Source organism: Salmo salar, chromosome ssa12 (assembly GCF_905237065.1).
Source record: "Salmo salar chromosome ssa12, Ssal_v3.1, whole genome shotgun sequence".
Lineage (NCBI taxonomy): Eukaryota > Metazoa > Chordata > Actinopteri > Salmoniformes > Salmonidae > Salmo > Salmo salar.
Window position 1 is genome coordinate 32,416,823 of NC_059453.1, and position 23,977 is coordinate 32,440,799.

The window sequence follows — 23,977 nt, forward strand, 5'->3', positions numbered from 1 at the left end:
CATCAATCTTGAATCAAGACATGACTGATTTCTACAACATTTTGAAAATAAGAAAGTAAACTATTTTTCAAGCATTTATGTTTGACTGTTTCCCTTTCACTTGGAATGTAGAAACGCATTACACTGTAGGGTTTCTATGATTAACAAATGCCAGATTTAGAGGACAAAGCAACTTGTTTTCAACTTCTCAGCTTGCAAAAACGTGACCCACAGATATTAAAGTTGTGGAGTAAATCTCTCTTGAAGAGGGTGAATCTACAACAGCCTTTCTATTCCTAGCTGTTCAGGCAGCACCACACTACCCGGCTGAATGCGATTGTCAAGAGAAATAGTTCAGAAGCATAGATCCAAAGTAGTAGTTCCTTGAGCCATTGTCACACAAGTCAGGAAAGGTTACCGGTAGTTGAATCTATGAGCTCAAGACACACAAGAGGGAAAACATGATTCAATTTACATTTATTTTTAAGAACATCGTCTGAATTTGTCCATACACGTAAGTGTAATAACTTAAACTGCAGCAATAATATATCACAATATCTCAGTAAAAGAGCAAATTCCAAAGTATTCTTTTTAATCCAATAAATAACTAATCAATTTGGTCCAAATGCATTTACAGACTTATGCATGTATGCGTACCGATTTACAGACACTCAAATTCAAGGCTTACACACATTTCAGAAGGCACTGTGAATTCCTATGAAGAGGACCAGACTGTGCTAAAGTGTTTATATTAAAAGAAAATGAGGGACAGATTCCTAGCAAATGAAACAGGGTCACAACCATTTAAATGCCCAAATGAAAAAACAACGTAAAACAGTACTCAACGATCGTCCAACCAACACCTGTGAAGAATTCCACGTTATTGACATAGTCGGCCATTAACGCCACCAGTTGACTGCTGGTGTGTAAAGTGACTTAACAAAGCACAGTAAATCCTGCTCAAATAATCCACATCACCGCAGTAATCCACCTCTCAGGAAACGTCCTAAGCAGTGAAGAGTGGACACCTGCCAGAGGAGAGGGTCATAATCCAAGAGACCAGGAGCAGGCCAGGATGGCAGAAACTCTGTTGGCCATTTTGATATCTGTAATGGCAAGAGTGACTAGCAGCCTTTCTTGAATCAATGGCCATTGATCAAGGCACGCAGTAGCCTTTTGTTCAGTCAGATCCTATAATCTTACGATATTACGTGTAATTAACGTTTGAGTATCAAAGCTATAAACACAATGTCAGGTGATGTGGCACAATTATGGCCAGAGCAAGTCAAAGTGTTTAATTAGTAGTGCACTTAAACTTGCACTTAAACAGCTTGTCTTTGGGGCAGTGTGACAGTTCAATTGGAATTAGTTAGATGTATATTTATCTAGCACCTGTGGCAGTTGATACAAATAACCTAAGCAGATTGGAAGGCAGGATTTGGAAGGTCAGACCATCATTTACAGATACAATAACACCATTTTATTGAAACTGTCTGTACAGTATAATTCATTGTGAAAGGCAACTGCTATTGGATGAAATTCTTAACTCTTAACTGGTCCCCAAAAAAGTGCCATGGAAAAGTCATGAAAAGCACACAAAACTAGGTTCAAGTTGAAACAATGCTCCAGCCAGTGACAGACTGTATGACTTGTATTCAATACCATAATTAAATGCTCACATGAACAGCTAATTCAAAGTATTTGAACATAATGAAATTCTGTATCACGTAGTGTTAGATACATCCAGTGTTGTAGAAAATGAGTCCAAAAGATAACAAATAAGAGGCCTCTGTAGTATTAACGTGACAGTTTATGAACCGATAGGGTAGGATATCCTCTGTAGTCTTCCAAGTCCACTTTAATGCCACGCTCAGACTGAGTCGGTCTCTCCAGAGGAACTAGCATAGCTTTACAGTGTTGAAGTCAATGTGAGTAGATACCCTGGGTGCTTACGGGCATACGAACCAGGTGCGCTCTCTTTAAGTTCTGTTTCCCTTAAAAGTATTTTCCACTGCGCTTCCTGTCCAGGTTCTAAAGCCAGCTCGCATTAGCTGTTAGCATTTCAGTGAATGTCCAGGCGTTAAAGCCAGCTAGCATTAGCTGCTAGCGCTTTAGTGAGTGCTAGCCTAGTGCACCACATGGTCGATGTCGTACTTTTCGCAGAACTTGCTGGTGAAGGGCAGGCAGGTAAGGTGCTCCAGCCAGTGCCAGTTGATGGGGTAGATATAGAACCAGACGACCAGCGAGGAGAGCAGGCCCAGGTAGACCAGCAGCGACAGCAGGATCAGGACACGCTTTCGGTACTTGTCGAAGTCGCCGAACGTCACGTAGGGCAGGAAGGCGAAGGAGAGCAGCAGGCCGCTGAGGAAGCCGAAGATGTGGGCGATGTTGTCGATCCAGGGCAGCAAGCCACACAGGAACAGGAAGAAGACAATGCCCACCAGCTTGAGGAAGGCCTTCCATGGCTTCTCCAGCATCTGCCAGCCCTGGATGAGCTCCACAAACAGGCAGGCAAGCAGCCCGAACTGGGAGCCAGCTGGGCCAACCTGGATGATAACCAGAGAAAGACAGAGAGAGAGGGAAAAGAGAGAGTCAACCACCTGCTCTGACCAAACAAAATGGAGGGAGGGGTTGATGTTTCACTCAATGACGATGCCACCACTGGATGAATGGGTGACAAGACCAGCACGTGCATGAATGAATGTCACTGTTGACCATAGCATGGGGCATATCAGCGGAAGATGCCGGGATAAATGCATGCATCCTGTTCACTGGCATCTGTTGAAATTCATATCAAATGAAAGTACATTAGCATGAAGGAAGTGGTGGTAGCATTCGTGCTCCTTGCTAATGGACAGGCAGATGACTGAGGCTGAGTTGGTATAGTCCCTTATAGCAGAGGACAATAAGAACCGGGCAAAATGGGAAGCAGGTTCACCAGCATTAAATGTTGATGTCTGTGTGTAATAGTGAATTTGGTCGGTAGTCTACTGATCCAAATGCATGTTTGGAGAGGCTTAGATCTGCAATTGACTTCATCTCAGCAGGGTATTTATTTTTGGTATAATGTCCCCAAATAAATGCTGCGATCAATATATAATTACACCATCTGACATTTTAACCACTGTCACTTTTATGTTTACAGTGACGGTGGATGTTCCAAAAATGGGAATGTGTCATTGTTGGAGTAGTATAACAAAAGAGTATTACACTGTGCCTCCGTTCTGTTGAGGTACAACGGAAATGTAACTACTCAATAATTAGATCTAGACTGAAACCAAGAGCAATGGTTTTTTGGTCACTGGTTCTACAGCTGGCATCCTGATTAGACTGATGTCAGGGCTGTGATAGGCGTACAGGGCTAATCTGAGATTCTAACCTCCTACAAGGACAGGAGATGAGGAGTGAGGCTTTTCACACGCCCTAGGCATGCAGCCTACACGTTCAAGACACTCTATATGGGTGCTCTGAATCCAATCATTTCCCAGCCAGCGCTAGACAGTCTAAGCTTCATTGGCCATTGAACACTTCGTTTGACAGGCTGCGTTTCAGAACGTCTGAACTCTCTCTGACTTCTGAATTTCTGCACTCGCGCGTGACTCAGAAAGTCCTTTGAAGAAGAACTAGCGAATGTTACTGTTCTGACATCCAGTTGTTTCTTTAGAGAGAGGCTGAGTTGCAGAACAGCTCAACTTCTGACATCTGAATTTCTGCACTGAAGAGTGACTCAAAGTCCTTTGAAGAAGTACCAGCGACTGTTACTTTTGTATTATTAAGCATTTCTGAAACCGCCACCAGAACTGAATAAACTACTTTTAAACTTGAAATGAGAAATCCAAGAAATCTTGCAATTTCTATGAAGATCTTGAGATAACACTATAGGCCATCCAACCCTGACCCACCAAAGACTGCTGGTCATACTGCTCGCTGAGCGGAACAATGATATGCCGAACGGTAATCTGGTTTAGAGCGCATGGGAATCATCACACATCACCAGATGCTTTAGCCAGTAATAATAGACCATGACCTTAAGTCACGCATTGGGTTGCAAAATTCCTGGATCTTTCAATAAATTCCCTGGTTTTCCAAAAATCCTGCTTATTCCCTTCTGATTCCACGGAACCTCCAACCAGGAATTCAAGGAAAACCAGGGAAGCACATATTCTCAGGCATTCCCATGGGGCTCTCGGACCGATGCCTCTTTATGTTCATCTTACTTCTTCCACCACTTACACTTCCAGCTGCACTCACTGGTAAATTAACGCAGAAGGTGATTGGTTTTCAGTAGCCCAAGTTGTGACACTTGGGCTTAGTGCACTAGTGTGATCTTTGTAGTACTCTCACTTCATAACAACAACACGAGGGAGAGGGTTGAAGAGGAGGTCTTTGGTAGTTTATTCATCAAAAGCCAAGAAAACAAAATGGTTGCTAATATTTTAAGTCCAAGGTTTCAGATGAGTTAATTAACGCAAGGTGTCTAGTTCATTCAATTTACTCCAAGTATGAATGTAATTTCAAATGTTTTTTGTTTGCGTCAGAATGTTTCATATGTTTAAAACAGTAAATGTGTTATTGGTACAAGGGTGCAATCTCAGCCCTCTCCTGTACTCCCTGTTCACCCACGACTGCGTGGCCATGCACGCCTCCAACTCAATCATGACGTTTGCAGATGACTCCACAGTGGAAGGCTTGATTACCAACAACGACGAGACGGCCTACAGGGAGGAGGTGAGGGCCCTCGGAGTGTGGTGTCAGGAAAATAACCTCTCACTCAATGTCAGCAAAACAATAGATGATCGTGGACTTCAGGAAACAGCAAAAGGAGCACCCCCCTATCCACATCGACAGAACAGCAGTGGAGAAGGTGGAAAGTTTTAAGTTCCCCGGTGTACATATCACTGACAAACTGAAATGGTCCACGCCTCTTCAACCTCAGGAGACTGAAAAAATGTCACCAAAAACCCTCACTAACTTTTACAGGTGCACAATTGAGAGCATCCTGTCGGGCTGTGTCACCGCCTGGAACATCAACTGCACCGCCAACAACCGCAAGGCTCTCCATAGGGTGGTGCGGTCTGCACAACGCATCACCGGGGGCTACCTGCCCTCCAGGACACCTACAACACCTGATGTCACAGGAAGGCAAAAAAGATCATCAAGGACAACAACCACCCGAGCCACTGCCTGTTCACTCCGCTTCCATCCATTAGGAGAGGTCAGTACAGGTACATCAGAGCTGGGACAGAGAGATAGAAGCTGTTTTTCAATCTCAAGGCCATCAGATTGTTAAACAGCCACCACTAGCACAGAGAGGCGGCTGCCTACCTACAGACTTGATATCATTGGCCACTTTAATAAATGGAACACTAGTCACTTTAATAATTACATATCTCGCATTACTCATCTCATATGTATATACTGTATCCTTCACCATCTATACTTTTCTATCTATTGCATTGTCACTCCTCATACATATATTTTATACTTTTATATTCTCATCCCATTCCTTTACTAGATTGTGTGTATTAGGTTTTGTTATGGAATTGTTAGATATTACCTGTTAGATACTGCTGCACTGTTGGATCAAGAAGCATAAGCATTTCCCTACACTCGCAACAACATCTGCTAACCATGTGTATGTGACCACTTCGAAATGAGCTGTTTTGCTAGCTAGCTTTCTAGAAGGCTGCTCACTTGCACGAGGTGACTTGGTGATCAGAGTGTGCCCGAGAGAGACGGGTTAATGGGAAACTTTCGGGAAATGTGAATGTTGTTGCAATCTAAAGCAGAAAATATGAATTACTACAAGGTTCTACATGTTTTTGTTGTTATTAGGATGAGTTTGCATACTGATAGGAATTAATACATACAGTATGTAATAAATATAGGAACAGTATATACAAGGATAATTCATGGTGATAATAAATAGTGAGATGCATTTAAAAAGGTGTGTTATTGCATTTCAGTGTCAATTTAAAAGAGAGATTATAAAGGATTCATTGAGCCATTGAAATGTATAAATGAGACCTAAAACTAATCCTAACTTGTGATGTGTTTAACCACAGTGGCTAGAGAGTGGTTCGGACACAGCTTCGGGGTCTTGTTTACTCCACCAATGGGATAATCCCCTCTTACTGAAACTGGGCTCTAAGTGGCTTGAGATGAGGAGGTGTGCGTCGCCTCACGTCTCTGGAGCTATTCCTGTTGTGTGAAAGGCTGCGTCCTGCTGGTGCAGCAGCGGTGACATTTCGGAGTGCTAGCTCACAGTAACTTCACACTAGGACAGTGACAGATGCACGTAGTGCCAAATCATGTCAAAGAAGCACAGCTGCAGCCACATACCTGCAGATTTTTGTAATAGAGATTGAAAGAATGAAAAAAATAGATTTTTCCAGAAATAGGTACTCCTCGGGAGTTATAAACTCTGATCCATAATCTGTATGTAGAAGCACTGGAAGACTAGACCCTTTATTTTTTCAACAATTGAACAGACCAGGAATCTGGATTAGCGTAGCAGTGACCTTTGTTAACCCACACCATATCATTAGGGTCATCTGGAGCGAGCAAGAGAGTGCGTTCTACAGAGGCCAATTGTGAGAGGTTGGTTTGTGTCAATTAGGTCATTCACAGCAGCTCTCTTCTCCCACTTGGCAACGCCCACGTCACAAACAATGCTTCCTGTCCGTGATACTGAGCCTTGTCCTCGAGCACAAAACTGTAGAGCATGCCCTTCCTTCCAGTAACATTTGCAGTCTTCATTTCTACAACCTATCATACTACGAGTGAATCAAATTTGTAATCAATTAAGTTTACCATTGATGGGCTATTACAGTCTGGTCATACAGAAAGGAGGCTGAACACCAGAAGAAATAGAACAAGGGGAAAACATTTCAGTAACTTGTCCACTCTTCCTATGCTAAATGGTCAGTAATATCCCTATGGTAAACCTGTGACAGGAGATTACAAAGGAACAGGGTCTCCTGTCCAAAGACGCTCTGAAATCACTTCCTGTGCCCTTCACATTTACCCTACCGCTGACTCCGCAACCTGTACTGAGCTTCCCTGCCTCTCTCGCTCTCTCCTTAACACACAGGCACAATTAAGCCAGCTGCCTCGCCTCAAGGGGATTGGACTAACTTTCCATTAGCACATCACACACTGCAGAAGAAAAGGGCTTGGTTGGATTAGATCATGTCCAGATAACACAACAAGCACCACCGTGTCCCGGTCAGGGAGAGGAACACAGAGAGCTGGACATTGCCTCTGTAGGGAGGATAGGGCTACAATGGGAATGACAGTGAATGACAAAACGTGTAAGAGTGTGTTTGTGTGTGCGACCACACTTGAGAGACTCAGACATGGTCTGAGACAGAAAGAATGGGTCAACTGACTGGGTCAACACTAATTTGTGATAAAACATGAACATGAGACCCAGTTGTGTGTGTTGGGCAAAGGAATGCAAAAATGTATTGAATGCATGGAGCTTTACAGTTTACATGGAGTGAATTGATACCCATTTTCACCACTAGGGGGACCCTGGCACACCACATCTGGTTACAGCAGCCAAGGCTCTACTTCTCAGGCTGTCAGAACATCTCATTGACTGTGCCAACCCTAGCAATTCAGCCAGTTCCCACAATTGCAATACGTTTTTGTCAATGGCATTTCTTCCAATGCTTTGAGCATACAAATGAATACAGGATCTCTATGGCTTCCTCAAGCCATGTGTAATGGTTCTGTTCCAGCTTCAGGTGATATGGAGGCAGGACAGAGGCAGTTAAGTCCTGATCGTTTACCCTCCAGACAGGGTCACGTCCAGTCCAGTAATCTCCCTATCCAAAGCTCCTCCAGTAACCGAGCTAAGCTCAGTGGCTGCCCGGGCCTAGCTGAAATGTTAACGGTCTCTCTCTCACCAGCTTTCCTGGAAAACACCTCACCAGCTTAATGGAGATCAGCAGTGGCAGTTGTGTTAGCTGAGCAGGTGTGTGTACGTGTGTGTGAGCCTGTGTGTGTGTGTGTGTGTGTACCTCAGCTCTGTAGGGGAGGAAGAGGGCGCTGGCCAGGTTGCCGGTGATGCCAGAGAGGACGTAGACGATGGAGATGCGGACCCAGCCAGCCAGCTTCTCCAGGTCTCTCAGGATAGTCATCTGGAACACTACTGACACCAGGCAGTGGAGGAGGCTTCATAGGGAAAGGGAAGAGGCCAGTCAGAGGACAACGCATGGAAATGTACACGCATACTGTAGGATTATGCTATATTAACGCACACACACACACACACACACACACACACACACACAGCTGTAATCTCCTCACTAAGTAACGATATCTGAATCATGTGGGGGAATCCTCTCTACACAGTATTTGCTGTTAAGGCCATACTTAGGGACACAATGGGACATCCCTGAGCATTCACTGACCATGTAAACTGACAAGGAACAATCAGAGCCGTGTAGTAGGCTACAACTACAGTTAAACAAAGTATTAAAGGCCCAGTGCAATCAAAAACGTGGTTTTTCTGTGTTTTATATATATTTCCACACTGAGGTTGGAATAATACTGTGAAATTGTCAATAATGCCCTATTAGTGCAAGAACTGCTTGAAATTTGAGCCTGTTTTGGCAGGATGGACTTTTGGCAAGAATTTAGCTAAGACTATCTTGTAGTGCCTTTATTGGCAGAGGGGTTTGGAACTCTTTCTTATTGGTCTGTAAACAAATTTACTGCCTGGTGATGTCAAATATACTGCCTGGTGATGTCAAATATACTGCCTGGTGATGTCAAATATACTGCCTGGTGATGTCAAATATACTGCCTGGTGATGCCAAATATACTGCCTGGTGATGCCAAATATACTGCCTGGTGATGCCAAATATACTGCCTGGTGATGCCAAATATACTGCCTGGTGATGCCAATAAAAGCACTACAAGATAGTCTTAGCTAAATTCTTGCTTAAGAAATTGCTCTTTGCTAAGAAGCGATTTTTGACAATAAATATATTTTATCACAGTAAGATACTTAATTGTTACCCAGAAATGATTTGATATTGAGATAAAACAGCTACACTGGACCTTCAACAGAGTATTACAGAGATTTTCCTGGTCAGGTCAAGTGGTTGGCAAAAACCCATCACCCATTCTAAATCTTTATTTAACTAGGCAAGTAAATTAAGAACAAATTCTTATTTACAAGGACAGCCTAGGAACAGTGGGTTAACTGCCTTCTTCAGGGGCAGAACGACCAATTTTTACCTTGTCAGCTCAGGGATTCGATCTAGCAAACTTTTGGTTACTGGCCCAGCGCTCTAACCACTAGTCTACCTGCCGGCACCAAGTATTGATGTGACTACAGTGAGCTGACCTGAGGTCTACATAGTCTTACTGTCAAGCACTTTAGGGTAAAAACAATGTCATGTATAAAAAGTACTTTAGAAATACAGTGTATGATTACCCTGCGTGTAGGAACAAGGAGAGCCACAGCCTGTAGACCTGGTCAGGGACGTCAGGGTTGAGGAAGGGCAGGAGGCCACACACATCATCCAGACAGTGGATCTGTAAACAAAGAGCGACCACCGGATCAGATGGGGCGTTGGCTGTCATTAAACAAACCCTGTAAACAACGCCCACACAGGACAGACAGAGGGACAAACACCCACCTACCTGGGAACAGAGGGTGGCCTCCTCGTGGAAGTAACCGTGCATGAAGGAGCAGTACTCTCTCGTAGTGATCTCACACCGGCCCTTAGTTCCTATGCAGCAGGGTCGTCCCTTGAGGTTACAGTCCATGTGTCTGTAGCCTGTCAGGTTCGTCTTGCGTGGGGAGGTACAGATCTGGGATCAGATGGAGGGAAGGTGAGAAGAAGCTAGTGTTGGTTTCCACTGATCCAAGACCTGAGGTTTACGATGGTTCTGTAACCTCTCAGCCACTGCTGTATTTTAATACCAGGGGCTTATACTGTACAGTGAGGTGCAACATTCTGTAGAAATGGAATGTATAATGATGTCTGTTCACGCAATACATGTTAGCAGGGCTGTCAGACGGAGCATAACTCTGAATGATCCTCCTGTCACTCACCGGCCAATGTGTGATGTCATCGGGCCAGATGTGAGGCTCTGCTGAGGCGGGCTCTTCACAGGTCCTGTTCCCAGCATGCATCAGGAAAACAGATAGCAGGAAGAAACTTTATGATACCCTTGAGTTCGTTTTACCTTGTCAGGTCAGGACAGTGTGTGTGTGTGTGTGTGTGTGTGTGTGTGTGTGTGTGTGTGTGTGTGTTTACCACTGTAATCGTTATAGTAGAACAGTATCAAAGACCGTACCTGGGGTCCTGGTGACACACAGAGCCTGATGATCTCAGAATGTCCACATTCTCACCCCTCCATTTCATGAAGGTGGCCAATGACTCCTACACACAGACCAGAATAAACACAGCCAGACACAAGTTGATCATCTTGTTTCTAGTTTACAAGCATTCATCTCTCGGTGGCAAGAGAGAGTGTGTGTGAGTGTGAGACAGACAGACAGACAGACACAGAGACAGAGACAGAGACAGAGACAGAGACAGAGACAGAGACAGAGACAGACAAAGTGGGAGTACAATAGTGGTTTGTGTGTATGTGTGTGGGTCTACTACAGTGTTTGTGAGGGCCTACAATAATACATGAGCGTACTGCCTACGTGTCTGTTTGCGTACCGAGCAGTCGTTGCTGAGGGTCTGGACACAGCCCGAGTTGTCGTTCTGTACACAGCAGCCTGACTCTCTCTCCTGGTCCTTGGCTTTCTGGATGAGACTGACTATCTGGCTGTCCTTGCGGATACACGGGGAGAACTTGGCCCCAAGGTGGATTAGGTCATCCTGTGAGGGGTAACAGAATACAGGAATACATCGTTGATCTAGCAACCAGAAACATATTTGACGTAGCTACCAAAAATAGTTAACCTAACCTGGCAACCCCAGCACAGTTAACCTAACCTGGCAACCCCAGCACAGTTAACCTAACCTGGCAACCCCAGCACAGTTAACCTAACCTGGCAACCCCAGCACAGTTAACCTAACCTGGCAACCCCAGCACAGTTAACCTAACCTGGCAACCCCAGCACAGTTAACCTAACCTGGCAACCCCAGCACAGTTAACCTAACCTGGCAACCCCAGCACAGTTAACCTTACTTGGGAATCCAATAAAGTTAACCTAACCGGGCAACTCAGAACCAGGGCCAAAGAAGAGTTAGCATACTGGCCTAGCCTTTGTTTTAGCTGTTGTTAGACCTCTTTTCTGTATTGTAAGTAGTCAAGCAATCATATTTTGATAGTCAACCATACAAAAAGGTAGTAGTGCATCACAGTACAGAACAGACAAAGCTAGTTATCCACCAAAACCCCAGCTACAGTTATTTGAGCTATAGCCACCCGCTAGGCTAGTCGTGTGGGACCCTTTACACTCTTCATACTGTGGCCTATGTGGGATGATGTGGTGGAGCCATCGTCATACTTGATCAGAAAACACCCACTTTTTCACTTGACACCCTACATAGACCCTAAACTGTAACATGGGTGACTGACCGTCAGCCCACCACATTCTCTGAAATTAACATTCTGTATCACTCTACAAGTGGATATGAACCTGACAAGTGTGAAGTTTCTCAAGGCAAACTGAAGTCAGAAAGTCCTTCGGTACAGTCAGGAGGCACACTAGCAAGTACACTATAGTAAGTGAGTAAATAACTAGTTAATAAAAACTAGTGAGTGAGTCCAGAAATTCTTTAGCGTGTCCTGTTGAAGCCTAAGTGCGTCTCCCACCAACACCGCAGACGTAGCCCATCAAAACTAAAGCCCCACATGTAAGACTAGAAAGACATTCAGTATGTATGACATGTGCGATAGAAGAGCAGTGACTCACAGAGCCAGGGCCGATCCAGAAGTTCTCCTGCTGGATGAACTTGACGCTCTCATAGATGCCTTTGTTCTTCAACACCTGTGGAGGGAGACCAAGAAAACACAGTCAGGAGAAACAGCGCAATAGATCACCAAGGTAGCCATTGTGGATCAAAAGAGGTATGCCAGAAGCCACCACAGAAAACATTGGATTACAGAAGCCATTTTGAGATCCTATTAGGGGGTCCAGTTGCCTATCCCCTGTGGGACTCCTCACCAGTTCAGATGTGGAGTGTTGGGCGAACCCCACAGGGGCAAAGCCATAGGTAGCACAGGCCAGGATGGTGATGACCACGTGGACAAAGGTGATCCAATAGGTGAAGTACGGTCTGAGGGACACGACACAGCAGGGTTGTTTTCCTTATTTGATTGGATCGTTTGAAAATGTACACAACGCTATCGCTGCAGGGCGAAAATCACATGTATGTGGTTCTCACAGACGAATGAATGCCCACTAAATGTGAAGTACTGGGTGTGGATTGTGTGTGTGAAAGTACTGTACGTATTCATCTGCGTGTTTCCTTTCCCTCCTCACCTGTGGCTGCTGAAGTCGTCCAGCTGTTTCTGCACCTGGCTGCTGATGCTGCGGCGGTAGTGACGGTTGAGCCAGTTTCCCACCACGCCCATGCCGTACTGCCGCTTGGGCTTGTCAAAGGCAAAGTGCTTGACCTGGGAAGCAATACGGCGCCCCCGCTGCTGTGACCTGGCCTTCTCAATACGCATGGTGGGGGTTTTAGACACATCCCTACTGGGGGGGGGCAGAAAGAGAGACACAGGGAGAGAGAGAGGCAGGGAGAGAGAGAGAGAGAGAGAGAGAGAGAGAGAGAGACAGAGCGAGACGCACAGAGAGCGAGAGAAACAGAGACAGAAACATGAGGCAAAGGGAAGGGTTGAAAGAGGGGAGGAGAGAAAGACAAACTTAAAGTCAAAAACTGCAGAAGCCAATGAGACTTTATCAATCTATGTCTTTTAATCACTCTCCCCATCCCTCTGATGGAGGCTACTTACAGGCCCTGGTAGGGCTCATGGTGATCTCCATAGGAAGCTGACATAGGGGGAGAGTCGAACACATCATCAGCCATGGAGTACAACTCATCATGGGCATCCACCTGAGACAGAGAGTTGACGTGGGGAGAATGTTACTGAGAGGCCCACAGAAAACAAATCTCTTCTCAATTTTCTAATGTAGAAAATTCCATCCACCATTCTGCACTAATCATTCCATCTACTATCCTCCCCTACACACCATCATCCCCCTCAACCAGTCCATATACATCACTACATACTCCATCACACGTCTACTATCCTCCCCTAGAGACAGACAGAGACATATAGAGGAGACAGACAGAGACATATAGAGGAGACAGACAGAGACATATAGAGGAGACAGACAGAGACATATAGAGGAGACATATAAAAGAGACAGAGACATATAGAAGAGACAGAGAGAGAGACAGAGACATAAGAAGAGACAGAGACATATAGAGGAGACATATAAAAGAGACAGAGACATATAGAAGAGACAGAGAGAGAGAGACAGAGACATAAGAAGAGACAGAGACATATAGAGGAGACAGACAGAGACATATAGAGGAGACATATAAAAGAGACAGAGACATATAGAAGAGAAGAGAGAGAGACAGAGACATAAGAAGAGACAGAGACATATAGAGGAGACAGACAGAGACATATAGAGGAGACATATAGAAGAGACAGACAGACATATAGAGGAGACATATAGAAAAGACAGAGACATATAGAAGAGACAGACAGAGACATATAGAGGAGACAGACAGAGACATATAGAGGAGACAGACAGAGACATATAGAGGAGACATATAGAAGAGACAGAGACATATAGAAGAGACAGAGAGGGGAAAAGATAGACATATAGAAGAGCCAGAGAACTAATACAAACAAAAACATGCAGACGGAGGCAGCGAAAGAGGAGAGGGAGAGAAAGAGAGACGACTGAGGCACACGGAGAGATAGACAAACAGAAAGAGAGACAGAGAAAGCAAGAGGAGGACACAGAGAGAAAGGTAGATAAAGTATCATTACCTTGCTGAAGAAGACAGACTCGTGAGCGTCTGCTGAGTCCACAGTATCCTCATCCAGCAAGCTGGGCCGGGCGAAGCTCTGCCGGCGGAAACTACGACTTGTCTGGGAGCCCACTAGACCTGAACGACCCTGAACCACACACACAACCGGGACAACATCAAAGACTAGCATGTGGGGAGAAACAACTCAACTCAAATATGACTAAAGTACAGTACAACATACACAGATCAACATAGCAGTCTTTTAAGCAAAAAATCTGTATTTATGTCAAGCACGTACACACAAAACCATAAAATATTCATCTGTACTTCGCTCAATAGCAACAGACATGCACACGCACTCTTGAAAGTACACTCAAAGGTAGTCTAGTTTCCTCTAACAATCCCCAGTGATGATCAGGTTGGAGATGAAACCCCATCCACACACACACTTCCCCTAACGTTCCCCAGCGCCCGCTCACCCTGAGTAGGTTGGACGCTGCTCGTATACTCATGCGGGCGACAGACTCCCTCTTGCGTCGGGGCAGGTGGGCGTATCCCCCGGAGCGCTGGGACGAGAACCCCGGGGTGACGGGTCCCGTGTGGGGGGTACGGGGAGGTCGGTCCGTCTCATCCGGGTAGCGGAACGCTCGCCCCCGCGCTAGGGGGTCCACAATCTGGGGGGCGGACAGACCGGGAAAGTTCACGCTGATTAAACAGAAACAAACTAAATAATTAACTGTCACATCATTAGCTTCATCACAAAAAAAAGCTACATTGTAAAGCTGAAATCCTCAAGAGGTGACATTTAAACTCGCTGGAGGAAACGAAATCAGGAAAACGTTGCACTCTACAAGAGTTGACACAGAATTACACTGACAGCCCTACGTGAAAGTGTTAGATGTCACAGTGACATTCACACACCTAGAATCCATCTACTAGGAGTGTGTGTGTGTGTGTGCACGTCTGTGTGTGTGCACGTCTTTGTGTGTGTGTGTGTGTGTGTGTGTGTGCACACATCTGTGTGTGTGTGTGTGTGTGTGCGCGCGTGCACATCTCTGTGTGTGTGTGCGCGCGTCTGTGTGCAGAGGTATCAGTCAGCGTGAGTGTGTCAGAGAGAATGTAGAATCTTGTTATGCAGTCTTACCCGAGTCTTCATAGGAGTCGACAGAGAGCAAAAGAGAAAGATGAACAAAAAGAGATTGGGAGAGAGAGACAGAAATAAGGGGGCAGAGAGTGACAGACAGAAGGAGAGAGAAGGAGAGAGAGTCGTGGAGACGAACTAGCACCCAGGAGCGGGTGTGTTGGAGTCAGAGGAGAAGAGCAGAATGTGTGGGGACTAACAGAAACAATACGTCTAGCTGGGGCTCAGACGTAGCCAACCTCCTGTCACCACGGTGCCCCGCTCTGCATTATTTATGGCAGGCAGAGGGTGCACTTCACTTCCCCTTGAGTGGCACTACCGCCACCCTTCCTCCACCTACTCTCTGTGATCTCTCCATTCTGAGTAGAGGTCCAAAAGTCGGAGTCTAATCTGATGTCTGACACCGAGACGAGTGATGACGGTTGTTGATGATAGCGTCTTGTTAGGTAAAGTTGATTTGATTGTGCAACAAATACAGTGTCCCCGTCTACAAACAATCCCTATCCCTCACTCCCTGGGCACTTCATGTAGATCAGAAAATATGTGGATAGTAGTATCTTTCCTTGCCACTTACTTTATTGCTACTACGGTGCATTCAGAAAGTATTCAGACCCGTTGACGTATTTGTTACAGCCTTCTTCTAAAATGGATTAAATAAAAGTTTCCCCTCAATCAATCTGCACACAATACAGCATAATGACAAAGTCAAAACAGGCTTTTAGAAATGTTTGCAAATGTATTAAAAATAAAAACAGAAATAACTTATTCACATAAGTATTCAGACCATTTGCTATGAGATTTCGATATTGAGCTCAGGTGCATCCGGTTTCCATTGATCATCCTTGAGATGCTTCTACAACCTGATTCATATCCACCCGTGGTTAATTTAATAGATCGGACATGATTTGGAGAGGCACACACCTGTCTATATAAGGTCCCACAGTTGACAATGCATGTCAGAGCAAAAACCAAGCCATGAGGTTGGAAATGTCCGTAGAGCTCCGAGACTCGAGGCACAGATCTGGGGAAGGGTACCACAACATTTCTGCAATATTGAAGGTCCCGAGGAACACAGTGGCCTCCATCATTCTTAAATGGAAGAAGTTTGGAACCACCAAGACTCTTCCTAGAGCTGGTCCGCCCGGCCAAACTGTGCAATCAGGGGAGAAGGGCCTTGGACAGGGAGGTGACCAAGAACCTGATGGTCACTCTGACAGAGCTCTAGAGTTCCTCTGTGGAGATGGGAGAACCTTCCAGAAGAACAACTATCTGTGCAGCTCTCCACCAATCAGGCCTTTATGATAGAGTGGCTAGACAGAAGCCACTCCTCAGTAAAAGGCACATGATAGCTCACTTGGAGTTTGCCTAAAGGTACCTAAAGACGATCAGACCATGAGAAACAAGATTCTATGGTCTGATGAAACCAAGATTGAACTCATTGGCCTGAATGCCAAGCGTCAACTCTGGACGAAACCTGGCACCATCCCTACGGTGAAGTTTGGTGGTGGCAGCATCATGCTGTGGGGATGTTTTTCAGCGGCAGGGGCTGGGAGATTAGTCAGTATCGAAGGAAAGATGAACGGCACAAAGTACAGAGAGATCCTTGATGAAAACCTGCTCCAGAGCGTTCAGGACCTCAGACTGGGGCGAAGGTTCACCTTCCAACAGGACAACGACCCTAAGCACACACCCTAGACAACGCAGGAGTGGCTTCGGGACAAGTCTCTGAATGTCCTTGAGTGGCCGGGCCAGAGCCCGGATTTGAACGCGATCGGACATCTCTGGAAATAGCTGTGCAGCGACACTCCCCATCCAACCTGACAGAGCTTGAGAGGATCTGCAGAGAAGAATGAAATGAATGAAACTCCCCAAATACAGGTGTGTCAAGCTTGTAGCGTCATACCCAAGACGACTCCAGGCTATAATCGCTGCCAAAGGTGCTTCAACAAAGTACTGAGTAAAGGGTCTGAATACTTATGTAAATGTGATATTTCCATTTTTTTTATGTTTAATACATTTGCAAAAATGTCTAAAAATCAATTTTTTAATAAGGCTGTAACGTAACAAAATGTGGAAAAAGTCAAGGGGTCTGATTACTTCCCGAATGCACTATACCTACCCAGTTCTGTCAGACCTAGGGGCTAGGAGACTACCTTGGGCATCTTGTTTGCGGCGGGTGAGTCCAGGCCCTGGTCCATGCTGATGGGGAGCTCTGGCTCTCTGTACTGGGCCTTGAGCTTGCCGTAGCGCTGACTGCAGTGGCGCAGGCTCTTCCTCTGCCATAGCTGCTGCTTGGTCTCACAGTCCTCACCCACCCCGAACCAACCTGCTGCTTGGGCTGTAACTTGAGCTGTACTCCTAGAGGAGGGCGAGGGAGAGACAGGGTATTAGAAGGGGGAAAGAGGAGAGAAAGGAGGGAGGGAGGGAGTGAGGGAGGGAAAGGAAAGTTGGTGGGAGGAATACAGAAGAAAGAGGGAGAGCGACAGTGAGGTGTAAAAGAGAGAAGGGGGGGAGGAGAGAATGTCCAACATTCCAAACAGTCATAAAAGGAAATCCCTCACTATATGTCCCTCTCCTCTGACCTCCAATGGGGTTTGAGGAGGAGAGAGGATGCGAGGAGTATGCAATTGAGATTCTGCCACTGTCTTTTCTCTCCCTCTCTCTCCCTTCCGTTTCTCTCTCTCTTCTGCCATCTGTTAATCTACAGCCTCTTTCCACCCCGCCCAACCCCATCACATCTTCTCATACACTACCTTCCCTTTCTTTTTGCACTCATCTTCCTCCTTTCTCACCCTCACTGCCCCTGAAATCCTCCTATAACCCCTTTCAGCTTTTACTTCTGCCCTCCATTAGTTTCTTTCTCCCTTTATTTCTTCCCTCTCTCTTCCCACTTCTCCCTCTCTCCACCCCCACTTACTTGCGTATGCTCTGAGACAGGGAGGTCTGTCTGTGGAAGGCTGCCCTCCTGTCCCCAACAGAGTGACCTCCTCCACCATCAGCACCACTGTCAGACAGAGGACTGGCCTGCTGCTGGCTCTCACTCTTCTTCAGGGACGAACGCAGGGGCTGGACAGAGGGACAGGGGAAAGAGCAGAGGGTCAGTATACCGCTAGGCTTACTGAGTATTATCCTAGCTCAGAGGGTCAGTATACAGCTAGGCTTACTGAGTATTATCCTAGCTCAGAGGGTCAGTATACCGCTAGGCTTACTGAGTATTATCCTAGCTCAGAGAGTCAGTATACCGCTAGGCTTACTGAGTATTATCCTAGCTCAGAGGGTCAGTATACCGCTAGGCTTACTGAGTATTATCCTAGCTCAGAGAGTCAGTATACCGCTAGGCTTACTGAGTATTATCCTAGCTCAGAGGGTCAGTATACCGCTAGGCTTACTGAGTATTATCCTAGCTCAGAGGGTCAGTATACCGCTAGGCTTACTGAGTATTATCCTAGCTCAGAGGGTCAGTATACCGCTAGGCTTACTGAGTATTATCCTAGCTCAGAGAGTCAGTATACCGCTAGGCTTACTGAGTATTATCCTAGCTCAGAGAGTCAGTATACAGCTAGGCTTACTGAGTATTATCCTAGCTCAGAGAGTCAGTATACCGCTAGGCTTACTGAGTATTATCCTAGCTCAGAGAGTCAGTATACCGCTAGGCTTACTGAGTATTATCCTAGCTCAGAGAGTCAGTATACAGCTGGGCTTACTGAGTATTATCCTAGCTCAGAGGGTCAGTATACCGCTAGGCTTACTGAGTATTATCCTAGCTCAGAGAGTCAGTATACCGCTAGGCTTACTGAGTATTATCCTAGCTCAGAGGGTCAGTATACCGCTAGGCTTACTGAGTATTATCCTAGCTCAGAGGGTCAGTATACCGCTAGGCTTACTGAGTATTATCCTAGCTCAGAGGGTCAGTATACCGCTAGGCTTACTGAGTATTATCCTAGCTCAGAGAGTCAGTATACAGCTAGGCTTACTGAGTATTATCCTAGCTCAGAGAGTCAGTATACAGCTAGGCTTACTGAGTATTATCCTAGCTCAGAGAGTCAGTATACAGCTGGGCTTACTGAGTATTATCCTAGCTCAGAGAGTCAGTATACAGCTGGGCTGACTGAGTATTATCCTAGCTCAGAGTCAGTATACCACAGGCCATGGAAGTAAAGGGCACTTGAAATGGATTGGCTGAATATAAATGGAATTCACGCTATCACTGGTATGATACTGGGCTAAATCTTCCCTTGTGGTGTGTGAATAATTGGAAGATCGTGTAAATTATGCGTTGTTGTCAACGGAACATTTGGACAGAAATGCATGTTAAGTGCATGATTGTTTTGTTATGATTCAGTCAACAGCGTTCCATTGACTGTAGTAATTACAACTATCTGGTTTAGCTCAGATCAATCACCTTATTCCAGAACAGATGTCTGAGACTGCAGCAAAATGCATAAATAATTTTTTACAAACATACCAGTGATACTAGGGAAACACCAGAACATCCTCAAGCCTAATATTTTTTCCATTGTAATGTTATTTCATTTTGTATTGCATGTTCTTTCAAAGCCCATTCATGTCTTTAGCGGCGACTTGGCTAACGACTTGTGGAGTCACTGCGGAGTTAATAACGGAGTATTGTGAGAGCCATGTGAGCTGCCTGTGTCAGCCAGCAGGGGGTGTGCTTAGCTAGCCAGCCTGCCACCAGAGGCTCTTTGTTAGGGTAACCCACTGTGTAGTGACAGTGCTCACACACACACACACACACACAAAATAAATGACACACACACTTGTGTTGTCACACATGCACTCTCCCTCACACTCACCCACCGACCGTCCCCCACACACACCCTCCCTCATCCCTTTCCTACACACCCTCTCTGCAGGCAGACGTCTAACACTGATGACTTTTGACAAGTAATGGTGCAGGGAGTTCTTCATGCGTGATGGAGCAGATTGTTTTGGGCAAAATAATCACTTAATCTGAAGGAGTCTCCCGGGGTGCACCAATCCAGCCAGACGGAGACAGTGAAGAGATGCGAGTTAACCAGGAAAATGGATACATGTACCCAAAAACTAACTAATGTGACTACATTAGACCAGATTAGCTTTCAAATTGCTGTTTGGATTTTGGGGGCAATTTTGTCCAGTTCAGAAAAAACCCTGGCCCTATTTATAAAGCCCAAAATGTAAAGACAGGAATGTTAACAGGGCATATCTCGGCTTTGCTATAGAGTAGCTAGTCGTGAATGACCGTGCAACACTAGGATGAGTGGACTGGGAAGGGGGACTGGTTGGGATATGGCTGGCCCAGTTGCCAGACTTCCCCCAATGAAATGACATACTGTATACGAAGGCAAGGAAGATAGCATTCTCCTCTATAGTAAAAAGGTTTTCAGTTGGGGGCTGAAACTCCGACTATACTACCAACTGTAAAAGTTTGCTTGCCAATTCTTCCCTTTCCTATTGAAATGGCCTTCATCAGGGCATCAACTGCCATTTCCAAGTACAGACCATGTTTCCATAAAGAGGGGTCAAAATGGAAAGATCAGGTCAAAGGGGTACCTGCTTGACCGTTTCAGCTCCCTCTTCAACCCTCTCCTCTTCCTCTGGGGCAGGGATGGCTATGACCAGACTGGGCGGCTTCTTGCTCTTCAACCGGCTGTCTGATTGGCTGCCGTTAGGAGGCGGCTCCCCCCCTTCCTGTGACGCCATCCTTTCTGAGTTCTGAGGGCAAACGAAAGTCAAATTGATTAATGGCATGTTTGAGATGGAATCTTCAAACTTGCATTTCTGCTTTCTTTCTTCCACCTAAAAGAGATGTGAAACCAGCTGTGACCCTTTCTTCCTCACTCATATCACCTCTATTTCTCAGTAGCCTACAACTTCCACTTTCATTCTGAACATGCTCAAATTTGGTTCCATTTACAAAGACAAGACTGATCTACTCAGACATGTCCTACTGAAAAGACAAACAACACTGACAGGCACTTTGAACCATTCAGCAACTAACTGAAGTAGCTACTTTAACACAAACATATTAGCCAAATGACAAATTCCTAGAGGAACTCCTATCTGCAACAAGGAAGGACACATTCCCCTGCTGAAATAACCTTTCACATGTGTATAGGGAAGGGAAACCACTGGATTTGAATACCACCCTTTTTGTTGAAGCTTTGTTTTCCATGTAAAAGCCTATCAGCTAAACCATAAAAAACACAAAAGTATCCCACCATAGCACACTGGAATGCAGCTCACTCTGACTCCAGCGGTCCCAACACCATAAAACCCAATGCCTGGACATCTCCATCTAATTTTCCTCAGAACTCTACAGATGTAGGCTAAACAATATATACTGAAAGTGTGCATATGGCATGCTACTGTGTCTTAAATACACACGCTATATGTAGACTGGGTCAGTGGGTCAAGCTGGAAAGAAATCCTAATAGATAACTCCGTCACAACAGAGGCACAACCCGAGTCTCATTCCCCAGGTAGCGTTCATTAGACACCAAACAAAAGGAAACGTACTGAAACAGGGAGGGACTACCAGGTTTTGGCCAATAAGAAACGCTCATTCTTGTTCTCTGTTGCAAAGCGTTTAAGCGTTTTCCTTTTCCGTGCCCTAATGAACAAGACCCAGCAATGTGCGGGAATAGGAGCCTGGCCTCGCCCCACTCTTGGGTAACAGTCACTGACCCGCACAATGTAAACAATATCCATATCACTGGGGCCCAGTAGGTCCTGAGAGAGAAACCTGCCTTTTCCGTCACATACATAACAATATCTATTGAAGGAAAACATTGACTGCCTGCCCAAGCAGATATGCATTAGAAAAACAGCAGGTGTTTTTTCCCATGTTAGTTTGATGGGATCCTGGACGAGACCCCATAAATCAGTTACATTAGCAAACCTGTGTGTTCGCAATCCTTCTATGCCATTTAGTAACGTCACACAAAACACTTGTCGGTTTACTAGTACCATCATTCTTATTTGACATGCAATTACTTAAAGGGTTCTTGTGGGATGCTACACTGAATGAGTTAACAATAGGTTTTCTGTAGGGGCTGTGACCTCGTCTGTAGGACGCCAGCCAGTCATTGAGAGAAGCATGGTGGTAGGAGCTTGAATGAATGCACGGTGTCAGGTTCAGTTGAGACTGAGGTGACTGAGACAATAGCTTGTTACTTGGCAGTGCTAATGGGGGTGTAGGCTGAAACATGTCATTCATAGAAAGCTCCCGCTGGGACACTTTTTTTTGTTGAGAAAGAGCGAGAGAAAGAGAGATATCGCTAGCATTAAAATTCTATCTATATATACTCCCCTACGTTTACATACAGTAACACCATACAACAATTATCTCTGAAAGACACCCTGAGTCCCTCATCTTTAAATGAGATGTTACTTAAGGACCACAATGGAAATAAGTCAACTTTTGTGTTTACCCTCGATGATTCTTAAATCAAATGCATCATTTTGTAGGTGGACCTTTAAATGATCAAATAAACTAAAACTTAACTAAAAAGACATTCAATATCAGTACATAGGCCTACCTTCCTTATCTGCTCAAGGCCACAACCATAATCATGCCTTCCTGTCCCCAGCTTCAAGTCTCCATTAGAAATCATCATCAGCCTCTGGACCCACTCAGAGCTCAATTAATCCTCACTCTTCAGGCTTTTTGAATTGTGTCATTGTATATTTCCATAGGCAAGTGCAGGCAAGATGGCAATATTCCTATAGCGGTCTTCTCCCTGGCCATACGTGTCCATTATAGATCTAGTCAAGGTCTTGAAGTCTTGGAGTTGCTATATATCAATAGAAAAAAGGGCTTTGGTGTCAGCGTCAGGAACGGCGGCAGCAGGGAAATCTGACACCAGTCAAGTCAATGGCAATCAAGTCTGTGGCTGTGGGAGCAGAATAGTATGGAGAGTGGTTGGGGGGGATGGGAGAACTCTTATATGTTCCTATGGGACCGGGTCAGACTTATTAAGGAGTGAGTCAGTGTGTTGTTGTTTTGATAGAGTGGAGAAAGAGAGATCAGCCTCATTGTTGACATTGTCTCATTGGGAGTCTCATTCTACATGCATGGGCCAACGGAAATTATAATCTGCTGGGCTGTAATCTGCATACTTGATTGCCTATCTTCAATGTACATCTTTGTGATGTTAATCCTATATCTTCATCCATATCTCAACAATTATAAGTCAATCAATATCAATACCATCCATAACAGATCATGTAGTGTGGAGATGACAGATGAACGGAACCAGAATAGCCAAAACTCAAAGGGCTTCGAAATTGCTCACTGAGATTACGCTGTTGATGACAATGAGGGTTTAGCTCCATCTATTAGGCAGATACCTGTGTGACTGGTAGCATGAACAGTCAATACCTATTCTAAGCCAATAATATAACAATAGCCTGGTTGTCTTGCCAACAGATCCTAGATAGGATAACAATAGGTCAATGACCTGCGATGTGGGTTGGGTTTTCTATAAAATTGTGGCATCATAGTTTTCCCCTCCACAGCCAAAATACATTTCAGATTACCGAGCAACATAGAGGTGATTTTCAGGCAATACTGGAACATTGTGCATCATCATCTTCAGTCCCCCTGGGAAACAACAGCCCCAGGATTATGATTTCCTCACAGGGGGGAACTTTTGTGTTGTTGTACATTCAGATGTTGACTGAACATGTCCCCAATCGTTAGAGAGAGAGTGAAAAACATAGTAGCTACTAGCTGGTGGAATAAGGGTATGTTTCCATGATCAATAATGAACATTTCTGATAATTATTAACTTAGTCCAGAGCCCGGAGTCTAACTCACACGGTAGTCTGGGAACAGCAGACGTGACAACACAGCCCATTTCTTCCACACTAACTCCCA

General features: G+C 45.2%; 1 protein-coding gene across 2 annotated transcripts; it reads right to left on the reverse strand.

Annotated features, from left to right (window-relative positions):
• Positions 1–439: 439 nt before the first annotated feature.
• On the reverse strand, positions 440–23,964 carry LOC106564910 (inactive rhomboid protein 2). Of its 2 annotated transcripts, none has more exons than XM_014131414.2 (17): positions 22,638–23,964; positions 20,650–20,811; positions 18,014–18,162; positions 17,250–17,454; positions 14,435–14,629; positions 13,975–14,103; positions 12,922–13,022; positions 12,449–12,658; positions 12,131–12,242; positions 11,879–11,953; positions 10,674–10,835; positions 10,300–10,385; positions 10,055–10,118; positions 9,640–9,810; positions 9,431–9,531; positions 8,007–8,160; positions 440–2,525 (listed from the first exon to the last, which is right to left on the reverse strand). In XM_014131414.2, exons 1-17 carry the CDS (start codon positions 22,713–22,715, stop codon positions 2,106–2,108), a joined length of 2,574 nt encoding a protein of 857 aa, XP_013986889.2. In that variant the 5' UTR covers positions 22,716–23,964; the 3' UTR covers positions 440–2,105. The 2 variants fall into 2 exon arrangements, with proteins under 2 accessions (XP_013986889.2, XP_013986888.2); XM_014131413.2 differs by having other exon boundaries at positions 12,449–12,661; positions 22,638–23,959.
• Between the last annotated feature and the right edge of the window lie 13 nt (positions 23,965–23,977).

Coding starts and splice junctions, on each gene's coding strand:
- LOC106564910 (XM_014131413.2), bottom strand. CDS start 22,715: ATGATGATTTCTAATGGAGACTTGAAGCTGGGGACAGGAAGGCATGAT. Junction 11,954..12,130: donor AACACTCCACATCTGAACTG/GTGAGGAGTCCC, acceptor CTCCCTCCACAG/GTGTTGAAGAACAAAGGCAT. Junction 10,386..10,673: donor CCCTCAGCAACGACTGCTCG/GTACGCAAACAG, acceptor GTCTGTGTGTAG/GAGTCATTGGCCACCTTCAT.